This window comes from Notamacropus eugenii, chromosome 5, assembly GCF_028372415.1.
Source record: "Notamacropus eugenii isolate mMacEug1 chromosome 5, mMacEug1.pri_v2, whole genome shotgun sequence".
Classification (NCBI taxonomy): Eukaryota; Metazoa; Chordata; class Mammalia; order Diprotodontia; family Macropodidae; genus Notamacropus; species Notamacropus eugenii.
The window spans coordinates 201,156,596-201,183,870 of record NC_092876.1 but is presented as its reverse complement, the minus strand read 5'-3'; the positions used below and the strand labels follow the sequence as shown (position 1 = coordinate 201,183,870).

At 37.6% G+C, this 27,275-nt stretch overlaps 1 protein-coding gene across 9 annotated transcripts in view; it reads right to left on the bottom strand.

Annotated features, from left to right (window-relative positions):
• The window catches only part of FRY (FRY microtubule binding protein), a 566,260-nt gene that overhangs the window by 177,362 nt on the left and 361,623 nt on the right, over positions 1–27,275 (bottom strand). For all 9 annotated transcript variants that reach the window (XM_072611868.1, XM_072611863.1, XM_072611870.1 and 6 more), the window contains 4 exons: positions 26,056–26,195; positions 10,119–10,209; positions 9,622–9,701; positions 9,442–9,522 (listed from right to left, as the gene is read on the bottom strand). In XM_072611868.1, coding sequence (XP_072467969.1) covers positions 9,442–9,522; positions 9,622–9,701; positions 10,119–10,209; positions 26,056–26,195 — 392 coding nt within the window. The remainder of the gene's footprint in view (positions 1–9,441; positions 9,523–9,621; positions 9,702–10,118; positions 10,210–26,055; positions 26,196–27,275) is intronic.

Genomic DNA, 27,275 nt, shown 5'->3' with positions numbered 1-27,275 from the left:
ACACACATGTTTGGTCAAGTCCAGATAGGAAAATCACTTTAACACAGACCTTCTTCACAGAATATCTACAGGAGAGAGTTTGGGCAACAGGATGTTTTAAATTTAGTTTAAGGGTAATCTCCACCTTCTGGGAAAGGCCAGGATTTGGTGAAAGGTTCAGTTCTCTTTCAGATTCTCTTGTACTGTATTTAAGCTACTCAGCAGATGAAGCATGCGGGTTATCTGGACTCTTTCTAAATGGCTAGGCTTCTGCTTATAGCAGCTGTGCTGAGAGTGGATAAAGCTCTGTTTCTTTGAGTTAAGTTATATTACAGTCCTAGATCTCAAAGCACTGGAACTTCAGGGTTATAAGAGTGTAAGAAATGCCATAGTGGGCCACATCCATGTATGTTGAATTCCTTCAATGGAATATAAGCTTCTTAAGGGCAAAGACAGTTTCATTTTGACCTTGGTATCTTCTCAATTCCTAGAATAGGGCCTGGCATATAGTGGGCATTCAGGAAATGCTCATTCATTAATTAATTGATTGCAGAATGCAGGGCACACACATACTTGAAGAATTTTGGTGCCACTGTCAAATTGCCACCTAAAATTCCAAAATTTGCATTTAAAAGTAATCTATTGACTGCTAAAAAAAAATCTATTTTGAAAATACAGGAAAATTTTATAATTAAAAAAATCAAATCAACAATTACTTATGAAACTGTTACTATTCTGGAATACTGGAATTAGAGGAATTCCTGAGAGGCATTAATGAGGTAGTCTAAGAAAAAATTTATTTATTAACTGGTAGCTGATATATGCATACACACATACACAAGCACATATATGCTTATATAAATAAAAACACATCTTCAAAATGGATACATTTATGGATAGAAAGCTCATATGCTTAAGCTATATCCCTAACCTATCAATTAGTATCATGGTCAAAGACAAAAATTTTGAAATGACCCATGATGAGATTTTTTTACTTATGTAATCTTTGTGAGCATATCCCAGAAAGGAGCATGACAGCAGGCTGAGATGCCTTTGGGAAACTGCCCAGGGTTCTGAAGAACTCCAAGGTTGCTCCAAGGTACAAAGGCTCATTTTTTTTTTTTTTTTGGCAACATAAATGTCCAACTAAAATGAGCAAACTGTTGCAAATCTTGTGAAAGTGTAATCTCTGAGGCACGGGTTCTTAACCTTATATGTATCATGAAATCATTTAGTGGTTTGGTGAATGCTATGATGCCCTTATTAGAATTCATGTTTTTGGTGCATAAATAAAATATGTAGGATTACAAAGGAAACATTATTTTATTTATATTACAAAAGAAACACAGTATTGAAATATAGTGACCAAAATAAGTTAAAAAAAAATCAAACAAGTTCAAGGAAAGCCAAATAAGATCCTGTGCTTTAATAAATCATAAACGTAGGAAGCCCTAAGGCCAATGTACATTGAACACAAGAAGGTTGCAGCATATTTCTAATAAGGTGCTATGCACAAGGGATAGTGCAAGGATATCATTGAGGAAATCCTCAATTGGAAAATGAGGTAGGTTTGTCATCTATTAATAATAATAATCACTAGCATTCATGTAATGCCTAAAGGCTGACAATGCTTATGATATGCTATCTTATTTGATCCTTATAACAACCCTGAGGTAGATTTTATTAATGATCTCCATTTTACAGTTGAAGAAACTGAGGCACAGAGAGGTTAAGTGACTTGCCCAGGATCACTCAGCTAGTAAATGTTTGACTCCGATTCAAACTCCAGTCTCTAAGAACTGTGCCATAGAGCTGCCTCTTATCTATGGAGAACAATATTAATTGAAAAACTTGTAAATTGGCTATTTGGATCTCAGAATATATCTTTCCATAAAAGTAGTTTCACTTAGGTTCCTAAGCCAGTCCACAAAAAGATGCATAATGTGGCTGAGTTATTCTGTAACATAACAGAATTATAGAACATAAACACATGCATGGTAGTAGATCTTTGGGGAAATGAATTCAGGGTGCTAACCTGGGATGTCAGGAATATTTGCTGGTACTCATGCAATGTATATAGAGACTTCAAAAAAGCCCTCCAGAATGTCAGGGGTGGGGGAAACAGTCTCTGTGGAGGACCTATAGATTTGAATCAGATTAGACATAATACATGGAAAAGCCACAACCAAAATGAAAGGAGTAAATGCCTACATGGATGGGATTGCGGATCCATGGCATATGGGAGACTGAACAGTGCTACAGTGCTTCCGTGCATGTGCATCCTGACTCATTATCATTAATACTGTCTCCATGATGACACATGGATAAAAAGTCCTGAAATCCTATGATCTCAGAGAAATTAAAATGCAGGCAATTCAAAGGATAATGGGAAGCCTCAGTGTGGGGATAAGGAAGTGGCAGGACATTACTAGCGAAGATGATGGGCATGAAAAGTCATATTAAAATATCATTAGGGAACTGTATGACAGGAAAAGCAAATGGAGCAGTCACATTGGTAGGAATGAGAAAATAGGATATAAGAGGTGAGGGGCTTCAGTACTCCCTCAGTATTCTCCCTCATCCCCTCCCCACTATAAAAAGAACCAGTTAACTATCCAAGCTACTGGGAGGCTCCTTTATGGAGTGCTTATGGGAGGACATGAAACCACCCAGGGTGAGAAAGAAGAGAAGAGCTGCTGGATATACTGGGGGAGAGCATTCACATCAATCAGTAAGAGTAAAGGTTCATCCAAGTATGTTAGAACTCAAAAAAAGACTGCAATGAGAATTATAGTATCTAGTTATATAGTTTGGGGAGAAAAATATGAAAAAGCAGGTAGGTAAAGAATGAGCTATTTAGTGAAATATTTCTAGTTTTTTTATCTTAACAAGAAAGTTGACTTGATTTTTGTTTAAGTGTATATGCTTCTGTTTTTAAATGTTAATCCTGGAAGAACAATATCCATAATACTATAAGTTAGTTATTCTGTTTTTTTAAAAAAAACCAAACAAACCAAAAACAAACAAAACTGGATCTGTACTTTTCATAACTCCTACCTGCTCTGTGACAGAAAGTCTTAAAAACTGCCTGCAGCACCAAGAGGTTAATTGATTTGTCTAGGCTCAAAAAGCTAGTATGTATCAGGGGATCAGGAGTCTTTCTGACTCAGTGACCAGGTCTCTATGGGCTACACCTTGCTTCTTCCTATTATATTATAAATGAAAAGAAATTTAAACATCTTTTACTTTCAGCTGTCCCAATGCAGTGTGGAAACGACATTTTCACATAGCTATGATTAACCGATTTATATGGATATGGTTCATTTCTCAAGGTCTTCCCAAGGATCTGTTCCATTCACTTTAAGAAATGAAAACCAAATTCAGTTTTCTGATGAAACTCTAAAACCAATCCGAAAAACAGCAAAAGCTACTGCTTTTTTGAAATGAATAATGTATACTGTCTAAGAAGCAAACTCCATGTTACGAAATATCTATTAAAGTCATATCAAACAACAATATACTTTTACAATCTGAGAGCTCTGGGACAAATGATCTAAATCATGATTTAAATGGATCTGATGCAAATTCAAGCACACCGTGCTTCTACTCAAAGTCTATCTTTACCTAATTTCAATGTAAATGGTTTTTAAAAGCTTAACCCACTCTCTGAATTACACTCAAAGATAATTTTTCCAAGGCAATATTATCATCATTAAACCGACAAGATGCTGCTAAAATTCTATCCGACTACATACATAATCCTTATACTAACTAAAGTTATAGGAGGAAACCCCCCCCCCATAACACTATAGAATCTCATTACTATGGGAAATAACATTAAATAATTTCATGAAAATAACTTTATTTAGAAGAAAATGTAACTGTATTGTACTACTTATGCCTAGTTATTTTTTCCAATGGATAAATGTGTTATTTTGGAAAATTTTCAACTGAACACTGAAGGTGATCTTACTAGAGAACAGGAAGTAAAGTACTAATTCATGAAAAGTCACTTGGAAAGTAACTGACTTAAGGGATACTATGCTAATCTTTGATAAATGTTAATTATTTGACCAATGGAGAGTGTATTAACTCTTTAAAGCAATTTAAGTATGAGATTACTGGAAGAAAGAAATTTCTAAAGGTTATGCAAATGACCATAAAGACCTTAAAACATCTCCTAAATGTGAATGATCCATGAACTACTAATAGAACTGGACTCAGTGCTGGCACTCTGGCAGATCATAGGATTAAGTCTAGAGTTGGAAGGAACCTCAGAGGCACCTAGACCAAGCCCCTCATTTTACAGATAAAGAAACCGAGGCCCAGGGAAATGAAGTGACTTACCCACGCTTATACTGGTAGTGTTAGAAATGAGATTTGAATCCAAGTCCTCTGACATCAGAATCACTATTTTTTCTACTACAACATACTACCAGAAACTAGCTGCAACAGACCTGACTGATACGGCATTCCTGTGATATGGCATTCCTGTGTTCCCATGATAACTATTAATAATCAGCTATTAATTTGGCTTTTTTCCTTTCTTAATTCCTAGAGTCACAGAGCTAGAATGGACCTTAAAGCTGGTACATTAGGTAGAATTCTTCTGGACATGAAGTGAGGAAGATTTGAGTTTAAATCCTACTTCATAAACTTATTAGCTGTGTGACTCTATGCACTTATTCACTTTTATCCTATTTTATCATTTGTAACATGTGGATGGGGCAGCTGGGTGGCTCAGTGGATTGAGCATTGGGACTCAAGTCAGGAAGACCTGAGTTCAAATCCAGCCTCAGACCCTTATACTAGCTGTGTGACCCTGGGCAAGTCACTTAACTTTTGTTTGTCTTAATCCACTGGAGAGGAAACTGTAAACCACTGCAGTATTTTCTTTGCTCAAAAAATCTCACAGATAGTGTGATATAGTTCATGGGGGTCATGAAAAGTCAAACACAACTAAACAACTACACAAGAACAACAACAAAAAATTGTGGATAATAATAGCACCTACCTCTCAGGGTTGTTTGGAGGATTGAATGAGATAATAACCTATATAATGTGCTTGGCAAATCTTAAATCACTATAAAAATGCTAACTTATTATAAACTATTATCATTTAGTCTGAATTCTTTCTGCTACTACTGCTAAGAGACTGACGTTTTGGTCTGTTCCTTGGCTTGGTTCACACCCATAAGCAATTTGAAAGCAAAATACCTGTGGGAGGTCTTTGTACAGTAAGTGATACTCATGGTACATAATCCATCAAAACAAAGGAAAATGAAAGTGGTTTCTTTAACTTTGCTACTTAATACCTAATGTAAATAAAACAGAAAATTACTCTGAGGCTGCAACAAAGAAGTTACAGTTTTGTGAAATGTAAGAATTGACTGATTTGTAAAAAGATAAGAGTAACCCTTCATTTAACTAGCATTTGGGTGGAATGAATTATGCCACTGAAACAAAAGTTTTCTAAATAACTGAACTTTCAGTCCTCAATGCTTTAAAAAAACTGTAACCCATTTTCAGCAGAAATCTTGCTAATATTTAGTCTTATGCACATTCTAACCTCCTTCAACCAAACTTGATTTAATCTTTTCTTGAGGACTGTAGGGTCATTATAATGAGTACTAATTACGCAAAGGTAGCATTATGTGGTACGAAAAACAATAGGCTGTAAATCTGAAGAGCTCGGAGTTTCTTCCTATTGTGTGATCTGGAGTGACAGTCTTCATTTTTGGGTCTTCTTGAGCTTAGGGGTCTATGTTCTTGATGAATTTATTTTGAATGATTAGAAACTTTTTTTTTTTTTTTACTGGTTTCAGGCCATATAGATAGCTAGGGTTGCTAGATAAATGATCTCAGGAAAAAGAAAGTATAATTAGTAAAACTCAGCAAACTACATTTTCCAGATTTCTTTTTTCCTCTGCCTCTGCCACCCATCACTGCCCTGGTGCAGACCCTCACCACCTCACTTTGGAATTATTGCAATAGCCTGCTGGTCGGTCCCCTGGCCTCAGGTCTCTTCCAGTTCCAGTCCATCATGTTATCAAATCGTTCTTCCTGAAGTTCAGATCTGACCATGTCACTCCTCTAAACTCCAGTAGCTCCCTATTATCTCCAGGATCAAATACAAATACTTGTTTAGCTTTTAAAGCCCTTTATAACCTGGTCCCTTCCTACCTTTCCAGGTTTCTTGTAACTTACACACCTTTATGTAGTCTGAGGCCTAGTGGCATTGTCCTCTTTGCTGTTTCTCCCACTAAATGCTCTGTCTTCTGATTCTGGGTACTTTCTCTGACTGTTTCTCATCCCTAGAAAGGTTTCCTTACTCTTCTCTGCCTCCTGGCTTTTTAAAGTCTCCACTAAGAGCTGACCTTCTACAAGAAGCCTTTCTTAGTCCTCCTTCTTCCCTCTTCCTTTTCCTCTCAGGCTACCTCCAATTTGCCCAAGGTCACACTAACCCCAACTGCCTCATCCTGGGTCATATCCAGTCATCCTGATGAATATCTGGTCACTGGATTCAGATGGCTCAGGAGGAGAAGTGAGGCTGGTGACCTGCACAGCCCTCCCTCACTCAAAACAAAGTCAAGTGCAAGTCATGTCATTATTTCTTTGATGGCATGGCCTTCTTCAGCAACAAAGGACAAGCACACACACTTCCAATTTATCCTGACTATATCTTATGTTTGTACGATATCTTCCCCATTAGGCTGAGATCTTTTTGAGAGCAGGGACTATTTTTTTAAACCATTCTTTGTGTTATCAGCACTTAGCACAGTGCCTGGAACATAGTAGGTTCCTGTTGATTCACTGAGTAACCTTCCACGAACTGTACTCCACAGTAACTTGGGCAGCATTATTGCTCTTGAGTGGGTCCACAGATGAAACTTTCACATTATTTCTCCTATATGATTACTTGAGAGGCAATGTAGAGTAATAGAGAGAGGGCTGGATTTGGAACCAGAAAGCCTCAAGCCTTCTGTCCCATCTGACAAATACTGTCTCCATGCTGATGGTAAATTACTTAACTTCTCAGTGCTCTAAGACTGTAAGTCACACAGAAGATGATGACCTTCACTGGCAGCTCCTTACTGGCACTCTCCATATCAGTTAGATCACAGAGCCAGGACGCATGTTTAATTAACCAAGGTGAAGCTAAAAGTATCAGAGCCTTGCATGATTGATCCAAGGGGAGGAGGGAGATACAGACAAGAGAGTAGGAGATGACATCATTTCTACAAGTATAAATTGCTAATAGACTAATGTGATTCAATTCCAGTTTCCTACAAGTGCTACGGGGCCAGATAAATTTAGCAATGAGAATTTCCATGACAGAATCTGGGACATTTTTAGCTCCACTGAAATAAGTAGACAGCAGTATATAGTAATGGAACATGTTAAAATGGATTCTTTCATACTTTATAAAACTATTACCCACAGAACAAGAAAAAACAAACATCTGAAATATTATAAAGTTTTTGAGAACCATGCTGGGCTGAGAAAGTCCTACTTAGCCTAAAAAATTTAGTTTTCTCATGCAGGAGTTGGAAATCTATGACCTTCCAAAGTAAAGATCTGGCCCATCAAACAAGCCAATAGGCTAATAATGCAGGGATGGGGAACCTGTGGCCTTGAGGTCACATGTGGACTTCTAGGTCCTTGGATGTGGCCTTTTGACTGAGTCTAAGTTTTACAGAACAAATCCTTTTCTTAATGGAATTTGTTCAATGAAGTTGTAATTCAGTCAAACGGCTGCATTTGAGGACCTAAAGCATGACAAGTGGCCTTGAGACTGCAGGTTTCCCAGCCCTGAGCTAATATGTGCTAAGCACTGTGCTAGATAACTGGATGGAAAGAAGGAGATGAAGGGTCATGTGTGAGGAACAGAAAGAGGATCACAACAGAGTGCAGCAAAGGGAGTAACATACAATGAGAATGGAAAGTTCGGTTCAAGCCAGGTTGTGAAGGGTGTTAGGGTTAAAACACAGGCATTTATAATTTATCATAGAGAAAATAGTGGGCTACTAACATTGATTAGGGCAGCTGGGCGGACACAGTGGATAGAGCAGTGGGCCTGGAGTCAGAAAGACCCAAGTTCAAATCTGGCCTCACTTAACTATGTGACCCTGAGCAAATCACTTCAACCTGTCTACCTCAGTTTTCTCATCTGTAAAGTGAACTGGAGAAGGAAAAGTGAACTATTCCAGTATCTTTGCCAAGAAAACCCCAAATGGGTTCATGGAAAGTCAGAAACGACTGAACAGCCACAATAGAGTTGATTCAGTTTGGGAGTCACATGGTCAGATCTGCACTTAAAAAAATTTCTTTGGTAGCTGTGTGTTGGATGCACTGGAGTGGGAAGGAACTTCCAGCAGGGAGAGTAACTAGGTACCTCTTGCAATAATCTAGGTGAGAGTTGATAAGAGGTTGAACTAAGGAGGTATCTGTGTAAATAGAAAAATGAGGTTGGATATGAGACAGAAATGGCAACATTTGGCACTTGATCAAATCTTGGTCAGATGAGTCCTAAGGGAGAGTAAAGAATTATGGATAATGGCAGTGCCTACAAATCAGGGAGACTTGTGGAGGATAGTGGTGACTTTGGTAGCAAGAAAGGAGTATGGGAGAGAACTGGATTTAGGGCAGAAATATAAAGAGCTCAGTTTTGGATAGGTTGAGTTTGAGATGTCTCTGGGAGATTTTGCAAACTGGTTAGCTTGAGATGTCTGATAGTTAATTACTGATATGTAACAAGGTCAGGGGAGAGTCTGTGGCTAGATTTACTGATCTTAAGTCATAGGAAGAGAGGTGATAATTAAACCTATGGGACCTGATAAAGTTACTAAAAAAGAGAGTAGAGAAGAAGGTCCAAGAGAGAACCCCGGGCAACATGCACTGCCAGGAGGCGTGATGCAGATGATAAGTCGGCAAAGAAGATATAGGAGAGATGAAGGCAGGAAAGATAAAGTAATGCTAGCTTTTTAAAAAAAATATTTATTTTTAGTTTTCAACATTCACTTCCATAAGCTTTTGAGTTTTAAATTTTCTCCACCTCCCTCCTTCCTCCTCCCCAAGATGGTGCATGATCTGATACAGGCTCTACATATATCTTCTTATTAAACTTATTTTCATATTAGTCAAGTTATATAGAAGACTTAGAACAAGTGGGAGGAACCACGAGAAATGAAAAACAAACCAAAACAAAAGAAAGCGAACAGTATGCTTTGATCTGTATTCAGACTCCATAGTTCTTTCTCTGGATGTGGATGGCATTTTCCATCTTTTGGAGTTGTCTTAGGTCCTTGCATAAGCAATGCTAACTTTTAACCTAAAAGGCTGGTGATATCCTTCTTTCCGCTCTTTAAGAAAACGGAAAACCATACATGCACACACATGTGCACATACACACATACATATACATGCATGTATGTAGAATGACCAGAAGCTACATTTACTCACTTAGCTTGTGCCAATACCCCGATGACTTCTGCATAGAGGTCTGCGACAATGTGCATATTTCCAGTGTTAGGACCAAGGTACCTAGCAAGACAGAATGAGGTGATATAAGAAGCATTGGTGACCTAAAAAGGACAAATGATTTCATTTTAAGCAATCTACTTATGCAGTATCCTTACTTACCCTTCCTTGTATTTAAAGTGCTTGAAGGCCAAGTTAATAACCTCATGGATCAAACTGTCTATTACAGGATGAAGCGGAATCTGGAAATACAAGAATAATCTTTCAGCTGACAAGGGAATACTAAATATTAACTTGCTCACAATGCAAATCATAATTCTGTATGTGGCCTTTAGCAATATAATTTACCAAGAACACCAAACTGTTAACATGACTTAGTAGTTATTATTGGGAAAACACCAAAGGCTAATTTCTATTATCATACTATGTAACATGAATTCAGAAGTGAATACACTGCAAAATTGAAATGTCATCTACCAAAATTTATAACATATTTTATTTCAGTTCAGCAAATGTGAATAATTCAGCACATAGAAATATTATTGGTTTTAAAATTAGATTTGGAATTTACTGATAATTTAACAGCTAGAACTTCTAATGTCAACCAGACTCGGAAATGACAAACTTCATCTTGGAGCAATATTAAAACGGTAACATACCTGCTTCAAAACTTCTATTAACACTAAAGAAAAAATAAAATCAATGGCCAGATCTCTTCTTTCCATTAAATAATCTCGTTGCTGTTCATCACTGTAAAAATAAAAATATGGCAGTAAGTAGGAGCAATGATTTTTGCTAATGTTCCTATTAGGAGTTCCAATATGATCCATTAAAAAGTTAGAAATCACAATGATCCACCCATAAATTAAACATGTTGCTGAACTACTGTTACAGTGGTTAACTTTCCAAGTGACTTGACCTCTTTGGGTACAATTTTCTCATTTGTAAAATGAATGGATTAGTCTAGACATATGGTCATATATTACAATCATCCTTGGGATATTTTTACTATATATAAAATCATTCATGGGAGGTCCTTAGGTTCAGAAGAAATTCCTCTTTCCCCTCTCCTTACATTCTCTCACAAAGAGGAAACAGAGAAGGAATAGATAGCTAGACAAAGCATTTATTAAGTGTTTACCATGTGTCAGTCACCATGATAAATGCTGGGTATATGACTACAAGCAAGTTACTTTCTGCCCTCAATGAACTTATATTCTAATGGGGAAAGACAAAGCATAAAGGGGAGTTTGAAAAGAGGGCTTGTGGAAGACGTACATGGGATAACACTTGGAGGGCACAAAGTGAATAAAGAAAAGCAGAGGGATTGGGGTGGGGAGAGGAAAGGTTGGGGAAAAGGAAAGGAAAAAGAAGAGAAGGAAAGTTCTGTAAGTAAGAGGAAAAGTCAACAAAGTGGCTTTTACCTGCTGAGAAGTGAGGTAAGAAAGAGTAGAATTAAAGCACTCTCTTAAAAGTCCTATCACACTTATTTCTCTCCTTTTTTGCTCTTTTCCCAGACTAACAGGGATTCTAGCTTGAGATTTCCCAGCTTGTTAGAGATAAAGAAAATATGGAGAAGAGCCATACTAGGGCAGCTAAATGATTAAGAGTAGGATAAAATAAGATCCATGAAGGAAAAAATGAAAAAAATGGGTTTTTTGGTAGAAATTTCTTAAATTAAATGCACTTTATATTCTGAATAGAACATCTGCATAAATAAACAGGTGGTATTTTAATGTGACATAGGGAATAATTTTGCTTAGTCATTTTGATAGATAATAGAATGAGTTAGCTAGCAGAGGAGGTTGTGACATTGTTTTCCATGGAGAAATAAATGTATTAGCAGTCTGAGTCCCTCTTTTAGTACATGATACCTTAAACTACAAGTTCTGCCTGGAGGAAAGGAAATGGACACAAATGACTCAGGAGACCCCTCTCATTCTGTGATGTACTTAGAGGGTTACTGAGCTGGAAAATGTTGCTTTAAGTCATTGGGGGGAAAACTATATGGGGTGGAAGGCAGCCTTAAAGAATGGAAGTTTACGATATATTTTGGAGTAAGGAAAAAGGGAATGGTGTCTGGAAGGGCAGACAGGGACAAAAAGGGAGAAAGGAGGCAGAATATAATGCAAAAAAAGTTATCAATAGAGCCAGGAGACCTGGGTTCAAGTCTTGTTCCCATCCCTGATTAGCTTTGTGATCTTAGATAAGTCATTAACCCTCTCAGAGTCTTGAATGCCTCATTTCTAGAAGAGTAACTCTATGATCTGTCATGAAAGGGAATGAATTGTAGTCTAGGAATAGAAGATTTACATGCAATCCCCAAAAGGGCACTTTGAAAGATGCCATAAAGTCCCTTTACCAACAATAAAAACTAACTGGGTGTAGTCAGACATTTTGAATTCTTGGTGGGAAACTCCTTTCACTAATACAGATCAGCAACTCACTTGAAACTGCCAATAGTCAAAGAGCCAATAAATATTTATTAAGCACCTACTATGTGCCAGGCACTGTGCTAAATGCTGGAGATACAAATACGAGAAAAAGAAGCCAGTCCCTGCCAGCATTATAGCCATACTGAGAGGTTAAGTGACTTTTCCATAGTCACAAAGCTAGTGTACGTCAGAAGGACAACTTGACCTTTTCTCCAAGAATGACCCTCTCTCAGTAGACAGCTGAACACCAACACTTCCTTTGGATGACTCTCAATTTCAGTTATTCAGAAACAGTGCAATATCCTGGGACCTGTCTTAGAGCATCACTGCAGGAATACTGTTTTAAAAGTGCCAGGCTGAGTCTCACACAAACTGGCACTTATATACAATTTCTGTAGCACTTATACAGTGCTTCCAAGTTTGGAAAGTGAAATGGATGATCCACGGATTCCATTATATTTATGCTTTCCAGTACAAAGTTTTAGGCAAATACCTTTCAAATAAAGGGTTTGGTTTGATTATGGTTTTGAGGTCTAGCTGCCAGTAATATTTTACAACAGTTATTTTGGCACGTGAAATGTTAAGATCATACTCATCTTGGGAAACTAGAACTTAAATGTACACCCCTCGCATTTGCCTAATTCCAGCTGCTCCTGTATTTCCCTAAATTTCTTCTAGTAAAAAGAAGTCCACATTGCTAGCTAGATGAAGCCCTAGAGACCCACGCTTTTCTGGCTTTCTTTCAACCACAAATATCCATTTTTTTTTTTTTTACTGTTAAATACTAACTGTGAAATGCTACTAAAATCCCATTCCAGAGCTCTGATTCTGAGTGGGAGCTCAGCAGTGACTCAAAACAATCAGGGATACAACTAAAAGGGAAACATCACTGTCAATTCAGGGAGAGGTAATTACTTCATTTTCTATTTTAAATGAATCTATGAAATATTCATAAAGTTTTAGCAATTAATTTTTTACAAATGAGGCTAGAAGAAACTTCAAATTCCATTAGGCCAACCCCCAGACTCAGTTCTATAACAGTATGAACTTTAGGAAAGCCTCGTTAATTCAAAATAATTGTGGGGAATGACTATGTTGAGTGAATAAGATATCTGAATTATATTCTAATGAAAATAATTTTATTTCTATTTATTTATTTTTTATTTTTATTTAACTTTTAACATTCATTTTCACAGAATTTTGGGCTCCAAATTTTCTCCCCCCTTGTCCCCTCCCCCCACCCCAAAACACTGAGCATTCCAATTGCCCCCATCACCAATCTGCTCTCTCCTCCATCATTCCTCTCTGCCCTTGTCTCCATCCTCTCCTCTGTCCTGTTGAGCCAAATAACTTTCTATACCCCTTTACCTGTATTTCTTATTTCCTAGCGGCAAGAACAGTACTCGACAGTTGTTCCTAAAACTTTGAGTTCCAACTTCTTTTCCTCCCTCCCTCCCCACGCCCTCCCTTTGGAAGGCAAGCAATTCAATATAGGTCATATCTGTGTAGTTTTGCAAATGACTTCCATAATGGTCATGTTGTATAGGACTAACTATATTTCCCTCCATCCTATCCTGCCCCCAATTACTTCTATTCTCTCTTTTGATCCTGTCCCTCCCAGTGAGTGTCGACCTCAAATTGCACCCTCCTCCCCATGCCCTCCCTTCCATCGTCCCCCCCACCCTGTAATAATTTTATTTCTAGTGGTATAATAATTTGAGTTAACAAAATATCTAGTAATGGCCTGCTTTAGTGAATGGATAAAAATTATTTTAACTAGCACAACACATTTTAAAAACAATATTCTCTAGTGATGCTATATACTTGCTAGTTATGGAATGGTGGCACACTAAAATCTTTGAAGATTTCAAGTTGAGAGTCACCAAAAAGATATTAGACAGGAGCATGGTGGGTGTGAGTACACTACCCCTTCACTAATAAAAAATAATGTATGGGAAGTAGAATAAAGATGCCATTAGAGGTATGTCTGACCAGAGAAGAAGGTTAGCTACTTTCTGAAAAAAGTAAGGAGTCACCAATAGATAGCTTGCTTGTTCCACTGGGATTCTTGTGATGTTCGGAAAGCCAGAGGACCAGCTGTGGAAGATATGTAGGAATATATGGGCATGACTCAACTAGTCAATAAGCATTGATTAAGCACCAACTCTGTGTCAGGCACAACACTAAGCACTGGAACACAAAAAAAGACAAAACACAAGGAGTCTGCAGTCCAATGGAAGGGACAATAAACAAGTTACGTTCAAACAAGGTAAGACAGATAGAAAATAATTAACAGAGGGAAGACACTAGAATTAGGAGTTCGGTAAGGATTTCTGTTGAAGGTACAGAATTATACCCTAGGAGTAGACGTGGATGCCTTGCTATCTATAGCATCACTAACGGAAGCATCAATGAGATCACAGATTCCTCCAAGAATCAAAGTAATTTCTATAGCCATGGCTGGCATATAAATACTAATGATACCTACCTAAAGTGTTTCCTTTTAAGTATTTAAAAATCTGCCTTCAATCTTATTACATTATCAGTACAAATGTAGTCTAGGGAAAACAATGATAAGTTGCACCCTTTCCTTTCCACTCTCCCTAGGGAGGTAATCTCCACTATTAAATACCATATTCCTAGGGATTATATATAAAGGCAGAGCATCATAAAACAAAACTCTGAATGTGGATCGGATGTTGGACCCTTCTGTTCTGGCATTTTCCATGTTATCCCTGGGCACTATCAAGTGAGAAATGAGGTATCAGTGTTTAGTGAAGTGTTGATTAAGCAGTGTTGGAATGTGAGGGGGTGAAAAGTGGGGCACGCTTCCTATTCTTTCCTATCTTCTCTTTTTAATACTTTCTCTGCAATGTTACAGCTACTTATCCAAGACTTAAGGAAGACTTTATTCCATAGCTCTCCACCTGGCTATGCAACTTTTAAATCAAGTTAACGTGCTTCTGACAGGTGGGTGAACACTTATCTCTGAAACTAGCTTGCACGGACTACAGGTCACATTACAAATATTTGCTATCTCATCATAACTGGGCTGTCTGCACTACAGATATTTGCTGGATCCTTGATTCTCTGTCACATAACTGTCAGAAATCTCATTGCTCTTCCAACGTCCAATGTCTCCTCAGAGAGTTATAATGGTATAATGGAAAGAGTGTTACACAGGGGATCAAGATCCTGGGTTCAAATCCTGGCAGTGACACTTTCTCTGTGTAAGGCCTTGGAAAAGTTACCTAATTTTTTTCTGTTTCAGTTTTCTAGTCTCAATTTCCTTGTCCGTTAAATGAGGGTCTGGATCAGATGAACTCTGAAGGGTCCTTGTCAATTCTAAATTTATAATTTAGGATTATTCTTTTATTGAGAAGCAGATGATTTCACCTACATTACTCACGAGACTGAGGCCAATCCAAATGATAAGAACTCCTCTTTTTTTTAAAGGTTATTATTTTTATCATTAATGTTTGAAAAAAAATTGAATTCTAAATTCTCTCTCCCTCCCATTCTTCCCCTGCCATTTGAGAAGGCAGGAAAAGTGGTATTAATTACATGTGTGAAATCATGCAAAATATATTTCTATATTAGTTACATTCAAAAAAACTAAGGGAAAATAATGCTTCAATTTATATTTAAACTTTTTCAGTTCTTTCCTGGATATGGAAAGCATTTTTTCACTTTAAGTCCTTCAGAAGTGTCTTGGATCATTGCATTGATCAATATAACTAAGTCACTCATAATTGATCATCATTACAATATTGATTTGACTGTGTACAGTGTTCTTCTGGTTTTGCTCACTTCACTTTGCATCAGTTTGTACATCTTTCCAGGTTTTTCTGAAACTATTCTGCTTATAATTTCTTATAACACAATAGTATTCCATCACAATCGTATACCACATCTTGTTCAGCCATTCCCCAACTGATGAATATCCTCTCAATTTCCAGTTCTTTGTCACCACAAAAAGAGATACTATGAATATTTTTTGTAGATATAGGTCTTTTCCCTTTTTCTTTGATATAGGATACAGACCTAGTAATGATATTGCTGGGTCAAAGGGTATGCACCATTTTATAGCCCATTGGATATAGTTCCAAATTTTTTTCCCAGAATGGTTGGATCAATTCATAACTCCATTAACAGTGCATTAGTGTCCCAATTTTTCCATATCCCCTCCAATATTTGTCTTTTTCCATTTCTTTCATATTAGCCAATATGATAGATGTGGGGTTGTACCTCAGAGTTGCTTTAATTTGCATCTTTCTAATCAATAGCAGTTCAGAACATTTTTTCCATCTATCTATTTTCTATATATCTGTCTACATGACTATGGATAGCTTTGATTTCTTCTTCTGAAAACTGTCTGCTCATATCCTTTGACCATTTGTCAATTTGGGAATGACTCATATTCTTCAAAATCCAACTCAGTTCACTATGTATTTGAGAAATAAGGCCTTTATAAGAGAAACTTGCTATAAAAATGTTTCTCCAGTTTCCTGTTTTCCTTCTAATATTGGCTACAATGGTTTTGTTAGTACACTTTTTAATTTAATGAAATCCAAACAATTCATTTTACTTCTGGTAATCCTATCTCTTGTTTAGTCATAAATTCTTTCCTTATCTGTAGTTCAGAGAGGGAAAATTTTCCATGTTCCCCTAATTTACTTATGATATGTCTAAATTATGTACACATTTTGACCTTATCTTGGTATGTGGTATGAGATGTTGGTCTATACCTAGTTTCTGCCAAATTGCTTTCCACTTTTCTCAGCAATTTGATCAAATAGTGAATTTTTGTTCCAAAAGCTTGGATCTTTGGGTTTATCAAATATTATCTTAACTATGGTCATTTACTACTATGTGTTATGTATGTAATCTGTTCCACTGACTTACCATTCTATTTCTTAGTCAGTACCACATTGTTTGGATAATTACCACTTTGTAATACAAGTAGCAAATGGGAGGAGGGGGTAATTAGAAGTAAACACTTTTGGGGAGGGACAAGGTCAAAAGAGAGAATAGAATTAATGGAGGCAGGATAGGATGGAGGAAAATATAGTTAGTCTTTCACAACATGACTTTTATGGAAGTCTTTTGCATAAATACACATGTATAGCCTATATTGAATTGCTTGCCTTCTCAGTGGGGATGGGTGGGGGAGGGAGGAAGGGGGAGAAGTTGGAACTCAAAGTTTTAAAAATGAATATTAAAAATTGTTTTTACATGCAACTGGGAAGTAAGAAATACAGGAATGGGGTACAGAAATCTATCTTGCCCAACAAGAAAACAGAGGAGATGAGGATAAGGAAAGGGAGGGGTGTGATAGAAAGGACGGCAGATTAGGGGAAGGGGTAATCAGAATGTATTCTGTCTTGGGGTGGGCAGAGAGGTGAGATGGGGAGAAAATCTGGAACTCAAAATCTTGTGGAAATGAATGTTGAAAACTAAAAAATAAATAAATTAAAAAGGAAAAATTGGGACACCAATTCACTGCTGGCAGAGTTGTAAACTAGTCCAATCATTTCTATTTTACTCTCTGGTTCTAGAACATCAAGGCAGCTTTCCTTGATACTTTCTTTTAAGATGATGTCTAGGAGTTTTTTTTTTTTTTGATCATGGTTTTCAGGTAGACCAATAATTTTTAAGTTATCTCTCCTGGTTCTATTTTCCAGGCCAGTTGTTTTTCCAATGAGATCCTTCACATGGTCTTCTATTTTTCATTCTTTTGGCTTTGTTTTATAATTTCTAATTTAAGTTAACTTAAATTTCTAATTTCTAATTTAATTTCTAATTTTTTGGTTTCTCATAAAGTCATTAGCTTCCATCTGCTCCATTCTAATTTTTAAAGCTATTTTCTTCAGTGAGCTTTTGAAATCTCCTTTTTCATTTGGCTAATTCTGCTTTTTAAAGTATTCTTCTCACTCACTTTTTGAACCTCTTTTGCCATTTGGGTTAGTCTATTTTTAAAGGTGTTATTTTTTTCAGCATTTTTTTGGGATCTTCTTTAGCAAGCTGTTGACTTGCTTTTCATGATTTTCTTGCATCACTCTCATTTCTCTTCCCAATTTTTCCTCCATCTGTCTTACTTGATTTTCAAAATCCTTTTTTGAGCTCTTCCTTAGCCTGAGACCATTGTATATATTTCTTGGAGGCTTTGGATGCAGAAGCCTTTATCTTACTGTCTTCCTCTGATGGTATCCTTTGCTCTTCCTCAACCAAAAGGATGAGAGAAAATACCTTTTCACCAAGAAAGTAACCTTCTATAGTCTTACTTTTTCCCCCATTTTTGGGCATTTTCCCAGCCAGTTACTTGACTTTTGAGTCCTTTGTCAAGTGGAGGGTATACTATCCTAGGCTTCAGATGTTTTGTGCAGCTGTTCACTGAGGTATCTCTAGGGACCTGTAAGTTCTCAGTTCCTCCAAGGTGGCACAATCAAAAGAGAGAAGTTTACTGCTCTTCTGGTCTGCGCTCTGGTCTGTGAACAACCAAAAGCACTTTTTTTCTGCCCTAAAACTGCAAGTAGGATTCCCTCTCCACAGCTACCACTAGCTCCGTCAAGCCAGTCCTTCTAACCCCAGGACTGCCATTCAGGACTGAGACCCAGATCAGCCACTTGGTTCCCCCAGGGTGTTTAGGCCAAGGGCTCCAAAAGTGGAAACTATTGCTGCAGTGGCTGCCACCACCCTGGGGCTGGGGCCGCACCATGCTCCTCTCTTACCCAGGTGAAAGAGCTTTCTTACTGACCTTTGAAGATGTCTTTGGTGTTTCTGGGTTAAGAAATCTGAGAACTGCAGCAGCTGCCTGGGATTTGGTGCCCTGAAGCCTGCTCCAGTTCTGTCTGTTCCCAGGCTAGGTTGCCCTCTGCCCCAAGCCCGGTGCAATAGACCTTTCCTGTTGGCCTTCTAGGCAGTCTTGGGCTGGAAATCTGTTTCACTCTATCATTTTGTGGCTTCTGCCACTCTAAAATTTGTTTAGAGTCATTTTTTACACGTATTTCATGGGCTATGAGGGGAGAGCTAGAGGTGGTCCATCCTTCTACTCCACCATCTTCCAGGTCTGGTCTTTTTATCATGAAAACTTGAAAGGCCTCTATTTCCTTAAATGTTCATTTCCCCCTCCAGAAAGTTTATACCCAGTCTTTCTGGATAGGTTATTCTTGGCTGTAATCCTACCTTCTTTGCCTCATGGAATATCATATTTCAAGCCCTCTGCTTCTTTAATGTGGAACTGCTAAATCCTGTGTGATCATGACTGTGGCTCCATGATACTTGATTTGCTTTTTTCTGGTTGCTTCAATATCTTCTCCTTGACCTGATAGCTCTGTAGTTTGGCTACAATATTCCTGGGAGTTATCATTTTCACCTGTTTCAGGTGGTGATTGGTGGATTCTTTCATTTTCTATTTTATCCACTGATTCTAGGAAATCAGAGCAGTATTCCTTGGTAATTTCTTGAAATATAATGTCTTTTATTGATCATTATTTTCAGGTAGTACAAGAATTCTTCTTGTTCTTTCTCTTTTTTTTGGAGGCAGAGTTAAGTGACTTGCTCAGGTGTACACAAAGTGTCTGAAGCTAGATTTGAACTCAGGTCCTCATAACTTCAGGGCTGATGTTCTATCCATTGTGCCAACCAGCTGTCCCTTAGTCCAGTAATTCTGAGATGATCTCTCCTTGATCTACTTCCCAGGTCAGTTGTTTTTCTGATGTAATATTTCACATTTTCCTCTTTTTTTTCATTCTTTTGACTTGGTTTTATTATTTTCTGATATCTAATGAAGTCGTTAGTTTCTACTTTTCCAATTCTAATTTTTGTACCTCTTTTTTCGATTTGGCCAATTCTGCTTTTTAAAGGAGTCCTTCTTGTCGGTATTGTTGGTGCCTTTTTTTTTTTTTTACCAAGCTGCTGACTCTCTTTTCATAATTTTTCTTGCATCACTCTCATTTCTTTTTCTAATTTTTCCTCTACCTCTTAAATTTGATTTTTAAAATTCTTTTTGAGCTCTTCCAAGAATTCTTTTTGAGCCTGTGTACAATTTACGCTTTGCCTGTAGTTGTTTTGACACTGATACCTTTTTTTTTTTGAGGTTGTGTCTTGATCTTTTCTGTAACCATGGTAACTCTTTATGGTCAGGTTCTTTTTTGTCATTTATTCATTTTTCCAGTCTATTTCTTGACTTTGAACTTTACATTAAAATTAGATTCTGCTCCTGAGGTAGAAGGGATATTGTCCCAAACTTTAGGTTTTGTGCTGTTGTTTTCAGAAATACAAATATGTAAGTTTTTGGTGTTTCCAAGGTGGTATGATCCAAAAAGATCATACTACTCTCCTGCCTATGATCTGGTCTTTACTCAGGAAGGGATCTTGTTCCCCTGCAGCCACAAGTCCTAGTGCTCCTCTTGGCCCTGGAACTGTGACCAAGTCCCCTGCTCTGCAGCAGTCACAAGTGCTAATGCTCCTTTCTGCCTTGGAATTGAGATCAGGGACCTTGTTCCCTTGAGAGCATCCATAAACACTCTTCTCCACCCTGGAACTGTGAACAGGACCCCTATTCCTCTGAAACCATAAGAGCTATCACTCTTCTTGATCTTTGAATTGTGACTAGGGCCCCTAATCCCCTGTGACCATAAGCATTAGTGCTTCTCTTCACCCTGGAATTGTGATTGGGCAATGCCCCCAGAGCCAGAAAAGGGTCTGACATAATTTCTTTTTGACCAGTTGTCCAAGCCTATTACCATCTTTGGGTTGCGAGCTCCCAAGGTTGCTGCTGCTGCTGTTACAGCTGGCTCTAAGGCCTGTTGCTGGTATTGCAGCAGCATGTGTTACACACTGGGCCAATCTCCACCCTGATGTCACAGACCTCTCTGGTTAAACTCCAAATTTGTCTTTGGCTAGAAAAATGTCTCATTGACCTTTCCTTGGCTCTGACACTCTAGAATTTGATTTGAGGTGTTATCTTAAAGTCATTTGGAAGGAAATGTTGGGAGAGTTCAGCTGTGTTGCTGCCTAGACTCCACCATCTTGATTCTTCACAGTTCTCTATTCCTGTTAAACTCTCAATGTTCTCATCCATTTTCTCTTCTTTCTTAACAGCCTTGGAGATGAGGTAGGTTGGCAATTATGTGGGACTGTAAATATAATGCTGGACATGGAATCAGGAAGACCTGTTCAATTCATGATCAAATGATGCCTTAGACATTGAGTATTTCTTTGACCCTGGGCAAGTTACTCAACTTCTTTCAGCCTCAGTTTCCTCATCTATAAAATGGGGAAAATAATAGCGGTCATCCAACAGGGTTGATATGAAGTTATAATGAGATAACATATGTAAAATGCTTTGTAAAAATTAAAGAATGTTGTAAATCCTATTATTATTACTTTTTTCCCTGCCAAAGCTAATACTTCTACCTATGTCCTCAATCTTATTTCCTTTTCCTCCCTGACTTATCTCCATCAAATGTTTCTTCTCTCTCATGTATCCTGAATCTCTCCTTCTAGACTAGCTCTTTTTCCACATCCAATAAATGTGCTCAAATCTCCCCAATTAAAAAAAAAATCCTTGGACCCTCCTATTCTTTCAAGTGACTGGCCTATCTTTGTCTTCTTCTTCACTGTCAAACCTCTAAGAAGAATGGTTGACACTCACTGCCTTCACCTCCTCACAACAGACTAGCAATCTGGTTTCTGTCCTCATTGTTATCCTGAAAATTTTTTTCCATGGCCACTATTGATCTCTTCATGACTATAGCCAATGTTCCTATTTCTGTCTTTATCTTCCCTGACCTCTTGGAAACATGTGACATTGTGGACCACAGTCACCTTTTGGCTCACTTATTCTTCCTTGGATTTCTTTTGCAAGTTCTCCTATCTCTCTGACTCTACTTTTGCTGGCTCCTTTGCTAATTCTTCATTTTTCTTCCATCCTTTAAAAGTGGATACCTTCCAAGGGCATTCTTGGCCATCTTTTCTATTTCATCTTGGGATCTTATTCACTTTCAAGGCTTCAAAATGACCACCTCCATGCTAAAAACTTGCAAATCTCTGTATTTAGCCCCTTAATGGTCCACTGCCATCTAAAATACAACATGTTCCACATTGAACCCATTATCTTTCCCCACCTCTACTCCTAACTTCTCTAGTTTTATTGTTGGCACCAACAACTTCCCAGTCACAGAAGCTCTTTGGCTCATTTCTCTCTTTAAATTCCAACCATCCGATCAGTTGCTAAGCATTACTGACTTAGCCTCTTACCATAACCTCCTTGTTCAAGATCTCATCTCTTCTAATTCAGATAATTGTAATAGCCTTTTAATAGGTTGGTTATTCTGTTACTTCATCTTTCTCAGTCTCAGTTTCACTATATATGAAATTAAGATTATAACAGTACCTACCTCATTGGGTTGTTGTGAGATATGGAAAGCACTTTAAGAACTTTAAAGCACTATATAAATGTTAATTATTATTAATGTTATCATTATTATCATTACTATTGCTATTATTATTAACTGTGAGGGTATTCTTCCCTAACAGATCACAGCACTACAACTTAGCCAGTGATTTTAGAGCAGGGGTTCTTAACCTGGGGTCTATTAACTTTAAAAAAAAATAATTCTGATAACTGTATTTTGATATAATTGTTTTCCTTTGTCATCCTATTTATTTTAGTTACTGCATTTAATTTTTTTAATAAGGGGTCCACAGGTTTCACCAAAAGACAGTCTGATGCAAAAAAGGTTAAAAACCCTTCTCTTAGAGAATTACTCTGTTTAAAAAATTCATCAGACTAGTGATGAGACTCCCTGTACTCAGCTAGGCTGATTCGCAGGCACCAGAAATGCATTCCATTGCTAAACCCATACTTGAGATCATTCCAGCTTGATGGGATCTGCCAAAGACAGAACTTTGCTGGCAAAGCTTTTGAGAACCCAGAGTCATCTCTGACCCACTCCAATGCATAAGAACAGATGCCAGTGCATTTCTAAAATATCACTTTTTATAAATACATATATTTTAAATTAATACCAGTAAATCCTGCTTTCTATGACAGATAGACACTTATTTTGAGATAAATCAAGCTGTATGTGTTATACCTTCAAAGTTGTGGCAGCCATGACAATACATGGCTCAGTTTTTTAAGGCTGAGAGGTACAATTTTCAGACCTTACCAAGGGCACCCAATATCTTGTCTTCAACCTCGAACCAGGACTAGAATTCAGGTTTCTAGTTCAATGCCCTTTCTACCCCAACTTAATGAATTTCAATGTTTGTTCTGCAGATAACAGTAACAGAATCACTAAGCTGGAAGGAAACTCTGAGGTTATCGAGTCTACCTAGTACCAGAGTGGGAATGCCTACAAAAACATCCCTAAAATAGTTAGAAAGATCTCTGGAAGACCTCCAGTAAGAGGAAACTACTTCCTGAGGACAGGACAGTGGAAACAATATGGGTTCTGGGGTCAGATGACTTGGGTTCAAATCCCAAATTGGATATATTTTACCTGTCTAATCTTGGGGAAGTCACTTAATGTCCCAGTGTGCCTCAGTTTTCTCATCTACAAAGCGAGGTTTGAGGTCTTCCAGCCCAAGGTCTATGACAAGTTTATGACTTGGAAGACTACTGAACTTTTGGACAGCTCCAAATCTTAGTTTCACAAAGCACTTCCTAACAATAAGACTACATCAACATCTCTGTAATCTCTAGTTCTGCCTTTTGGGTCCAAGGAGAATGAGTCTATTCCTTTTTCCATGTGAAAACTCTTAAAAAGTTTGAAGACTTCACTCTGTCCATTTCTCTTCCCAGGGTACATCAATCCTTCTATGGCACTGTTTTGATTCCCTTCACTAAACCTACTCACCTTCTCTGAGACATGCATCAGCTTGTCCTACTTAAATGGTGGGACCCAGAACTAAAGATAGCTAGGTCCTGATTAGTGCAAATAATGGATACTGTCAAGTGTTTACATTATTCAAATTCTTATAGAATATTTCCATGGAGCTAGAACTAGTTTCTGTACTTTACATAATCTTAACTCTGAATGGTATGACTTAGTATACTTATAACCACTTCATGGTATTCATTTTTGTACTAATCAGGATCTGTCAGTACTTCAGAAGTGGCCTGATCTTAGAAGGGTCCTTTTGGAGTCTGTGCTTCTAATCACAAAGTTTTATGTCTGATCTGTTTCTTTGCATACTGAATCACTGTTGAATGCTGAATCCATTTAAACTCATTTTCACAAGAACTACTTACTATCTAGTCATGTCTCTCCCAGTCTGCATTTAAGCAGTTGGTTTCCTGAATACTAGTGTAGTACTTTATATTCATCTCTATTGAAATTTTTCCTACTGAATCTGGTCCATCACTTTAGCCTTTTGAGATCCTTTGCCTCCCGATACTGTAATTCACCATATACCTCCAAATTTCAAGTCCTATGACCACTGAATAAGCATGCCATCTATACCTTCATCTTGGTTATTTTTAATGTTGAACAAAAAAAGGCCAAGAACAGATCCCTAGGACACTTTGATAGAGAACCCACACTATGCTGACAATAATTCTTCAATCACTATTCTTTATGTGTGGATGTACATCAGTTTCAAATAAACCAGAATGTGTTATTATCTGGCTCATATTATTCCATCCTGTCCAGAAGGAGAGATCTGTCAATACCTTGCTGAAATCCAAGTACACCCTTTGTAATCCACCCTGTCTCATCATCCTAGTGAAGTTTGCTGGCCAACATCTTTCAGAATCCACCTTCCTTCCCCTTGAAAGATCTGGACAACTATCCTGCAGCACTCCTTCTGTTCTCTAGTTTGTTTCTCTTCAGGCATCTACAGCATCAGCTCAGAGATCCCAAACTTCCTTCAGTCAGGGACACAGTGCATCTAGGTCTGGTGACTTGAACTTTTTCAGTGAGGCACAGTGATCTACTGTTCTTGCATTTCAATTTCTTGTTAACCATTCCTTGTTCTCTATTTCCAGTCTGAAAAATCATTGTCCGAGATGAAGAAAACAGAGTCCAAGTAAGAGACGCCTAGTTCTGCTCTCTTGGCCGTCCATCATCATCCACTCTGAGTGTTTGGAATGTCTTTTTTGGTCTTTCGTTTTTCTTCAAAATAGCCAGCAAAGTCCATAACACTCATCATGGTCTTCAATTCCTCCTGGCCTTTAGCATTAATGACACTATTCTCATAGGACTGAACCACTCTTATTTATCCCAAGTTCAGTTCCCTTTCATTTTTCATTCCATTTCTTTTGAGCCACTTTCGTTTCCAATTTTAGATTCCAGGATCTTCTCTTTCTTGTGTATTTCCCATGCTCTGTGTATAAAAACTGAAGCAATGAATATCAATATTCCATTCTTCTGGGATATTATAGTCTGTATATATAGAATTGCTCGGTCTCTTAATAATTCTTCTCCTATGTCTTATTTGCCACTCTCTGGGAATATATGGCAGCAGATATAAATATGTAAGATACATGTGGCTGAGCAGGTATAGGAAATTCTCTTAGCAGTTTTGATTTACAGACCCTGTTGATCAGAGCTACAAATCTCCAGACATACATGTTGTCCTTGACCCTCATTAATTTTATCCCTTTCCTATCCTCAGAGCTATAACCTGGTCTAGAAATCCATATGCCATTCTCCAACATCATCTTTTTAACCAGCTGTTCACTTTGCAAATATTCAGCAATAGCAGTTTCAGATAGCAAGGCCCTTAACAAATATGGAATAAGCATCTAGGTTTTTTAATGTTAGTGGACTGCATCTTTTTAAAAAGAACTTATTTAGTGTTTGTAGGGGATGTTTGGGTGGTGGGGCAAAGCTAAGAATTAGGTAGGTTTAATGGATGCATTTATTTTTAAAGAAATCAAAATACAGAAGTGTGTGAAATTTTACTCATTGTAAATGCTCACAATATGTTGGTTGTTAGTACAGACAAAAGACAACCCCTGGTATCAGGAAGCTCTCCTCAATATAAATGGAGCACACATGTACAAATACTTTAATCATTTTATTCTATTTGGCAAGAATTTCTAGCAGCTTTCCCAATTTTCATTTTGCCTTCATCAATACCTTTAAGCCTACTGCAACTGTCTCCTGAACATGAAACTATGGTTTTCACAGCAAGGAAACATATTTACCTTTTGGATTTAGTGCTTGTTCTGGGTCTATATTCATGAGATTCATCCTCAATGCCATTTTGTCTCTTATACCAGTCAAATAATGTTCGCAGAATGGAAGGCAGGCAGTATTCTGAAAGGGAGCTCATTGAGCTTATTACCTATAGGAAGGAAAAAAAAATAATGTTAGTTTAAAAGTTCTCATAGTGCTTCCATCTATGTAGAAACATTTTATTTAAAAAAAGCATATCCCAAGCAATTTTGTTAATTTTATTTATGATTACATTTCCAGGAGCCCAAAACCATCAATACTGACAGATGCCCTTTATGTTCTAACAATTCTGTTAATTACACTGATTCTAATTCCACTCATGCTAGAAATTAGACTTTAATTGCAAACAGATTATTCATGAGTCCCACCAAAACTTGAACTGGTAAAGTTCTCAACAAAACATAACAATTGTTTATGCAAACATAAGTTTTCTCCTTTATCTTGAAAGTCAGTTGATGGTTTCAAAGATCTTTATTTAATTTAATTTAATTTATCAGGTCACTTTCGATGGCCAGAAACTATACTAAATCATGAGGATACAAAGTCAAAGAAAAAAAAATCTACAATCTCAAGATGCTTATACTCTACTGGGGAAAAATAATGCATACACAGACAAGTAGATACCAATTAACATTTTTTTGGAGAGGAAACTTTTTTTTGGAGGGATCATGCAAGACCAGTTGTAGGAGGTGGTACTTAAGCAGAGCTCTGAAGGGAGTCAGGGGTTCTAAAAGGCGGAGATGAAGGAGAGGAATCTAGAGAGGGGGACAAAGTGCCAAGAATAGTGAAGAGCAAGTTGGTCATTTTGACTGGAATGCAGAGTGCAACGATGTGCAATAATATATAATTAACCTGGAAAGATGGGAGGAGTCAAATGGGAAGAGCTTTCAATGCTAAACAGAGAAGTTTGTGGTTTTATCCTCAAGGCACTGGGAATCACAGAAGCTTCTTAGGCAGAAGAACTGTGCTTTTCAGTATGGAAGGTGGACTAGAAAGGGATAACTTGGATGCAGAAAGACCAAGTAGGAAAGAATTATAATAATACACGTGAGAAGCAATGAGGTCTACATTAGGGTGGTGGCCATGTGAATAAAGAAAAGGGTATGGATGCGATGGATGTCTTGGAGGTAGGAGAATCTATAAAATTTGTCATATGATTGGAGAGGAGATGGTGAGTTAGAGTGAAGAA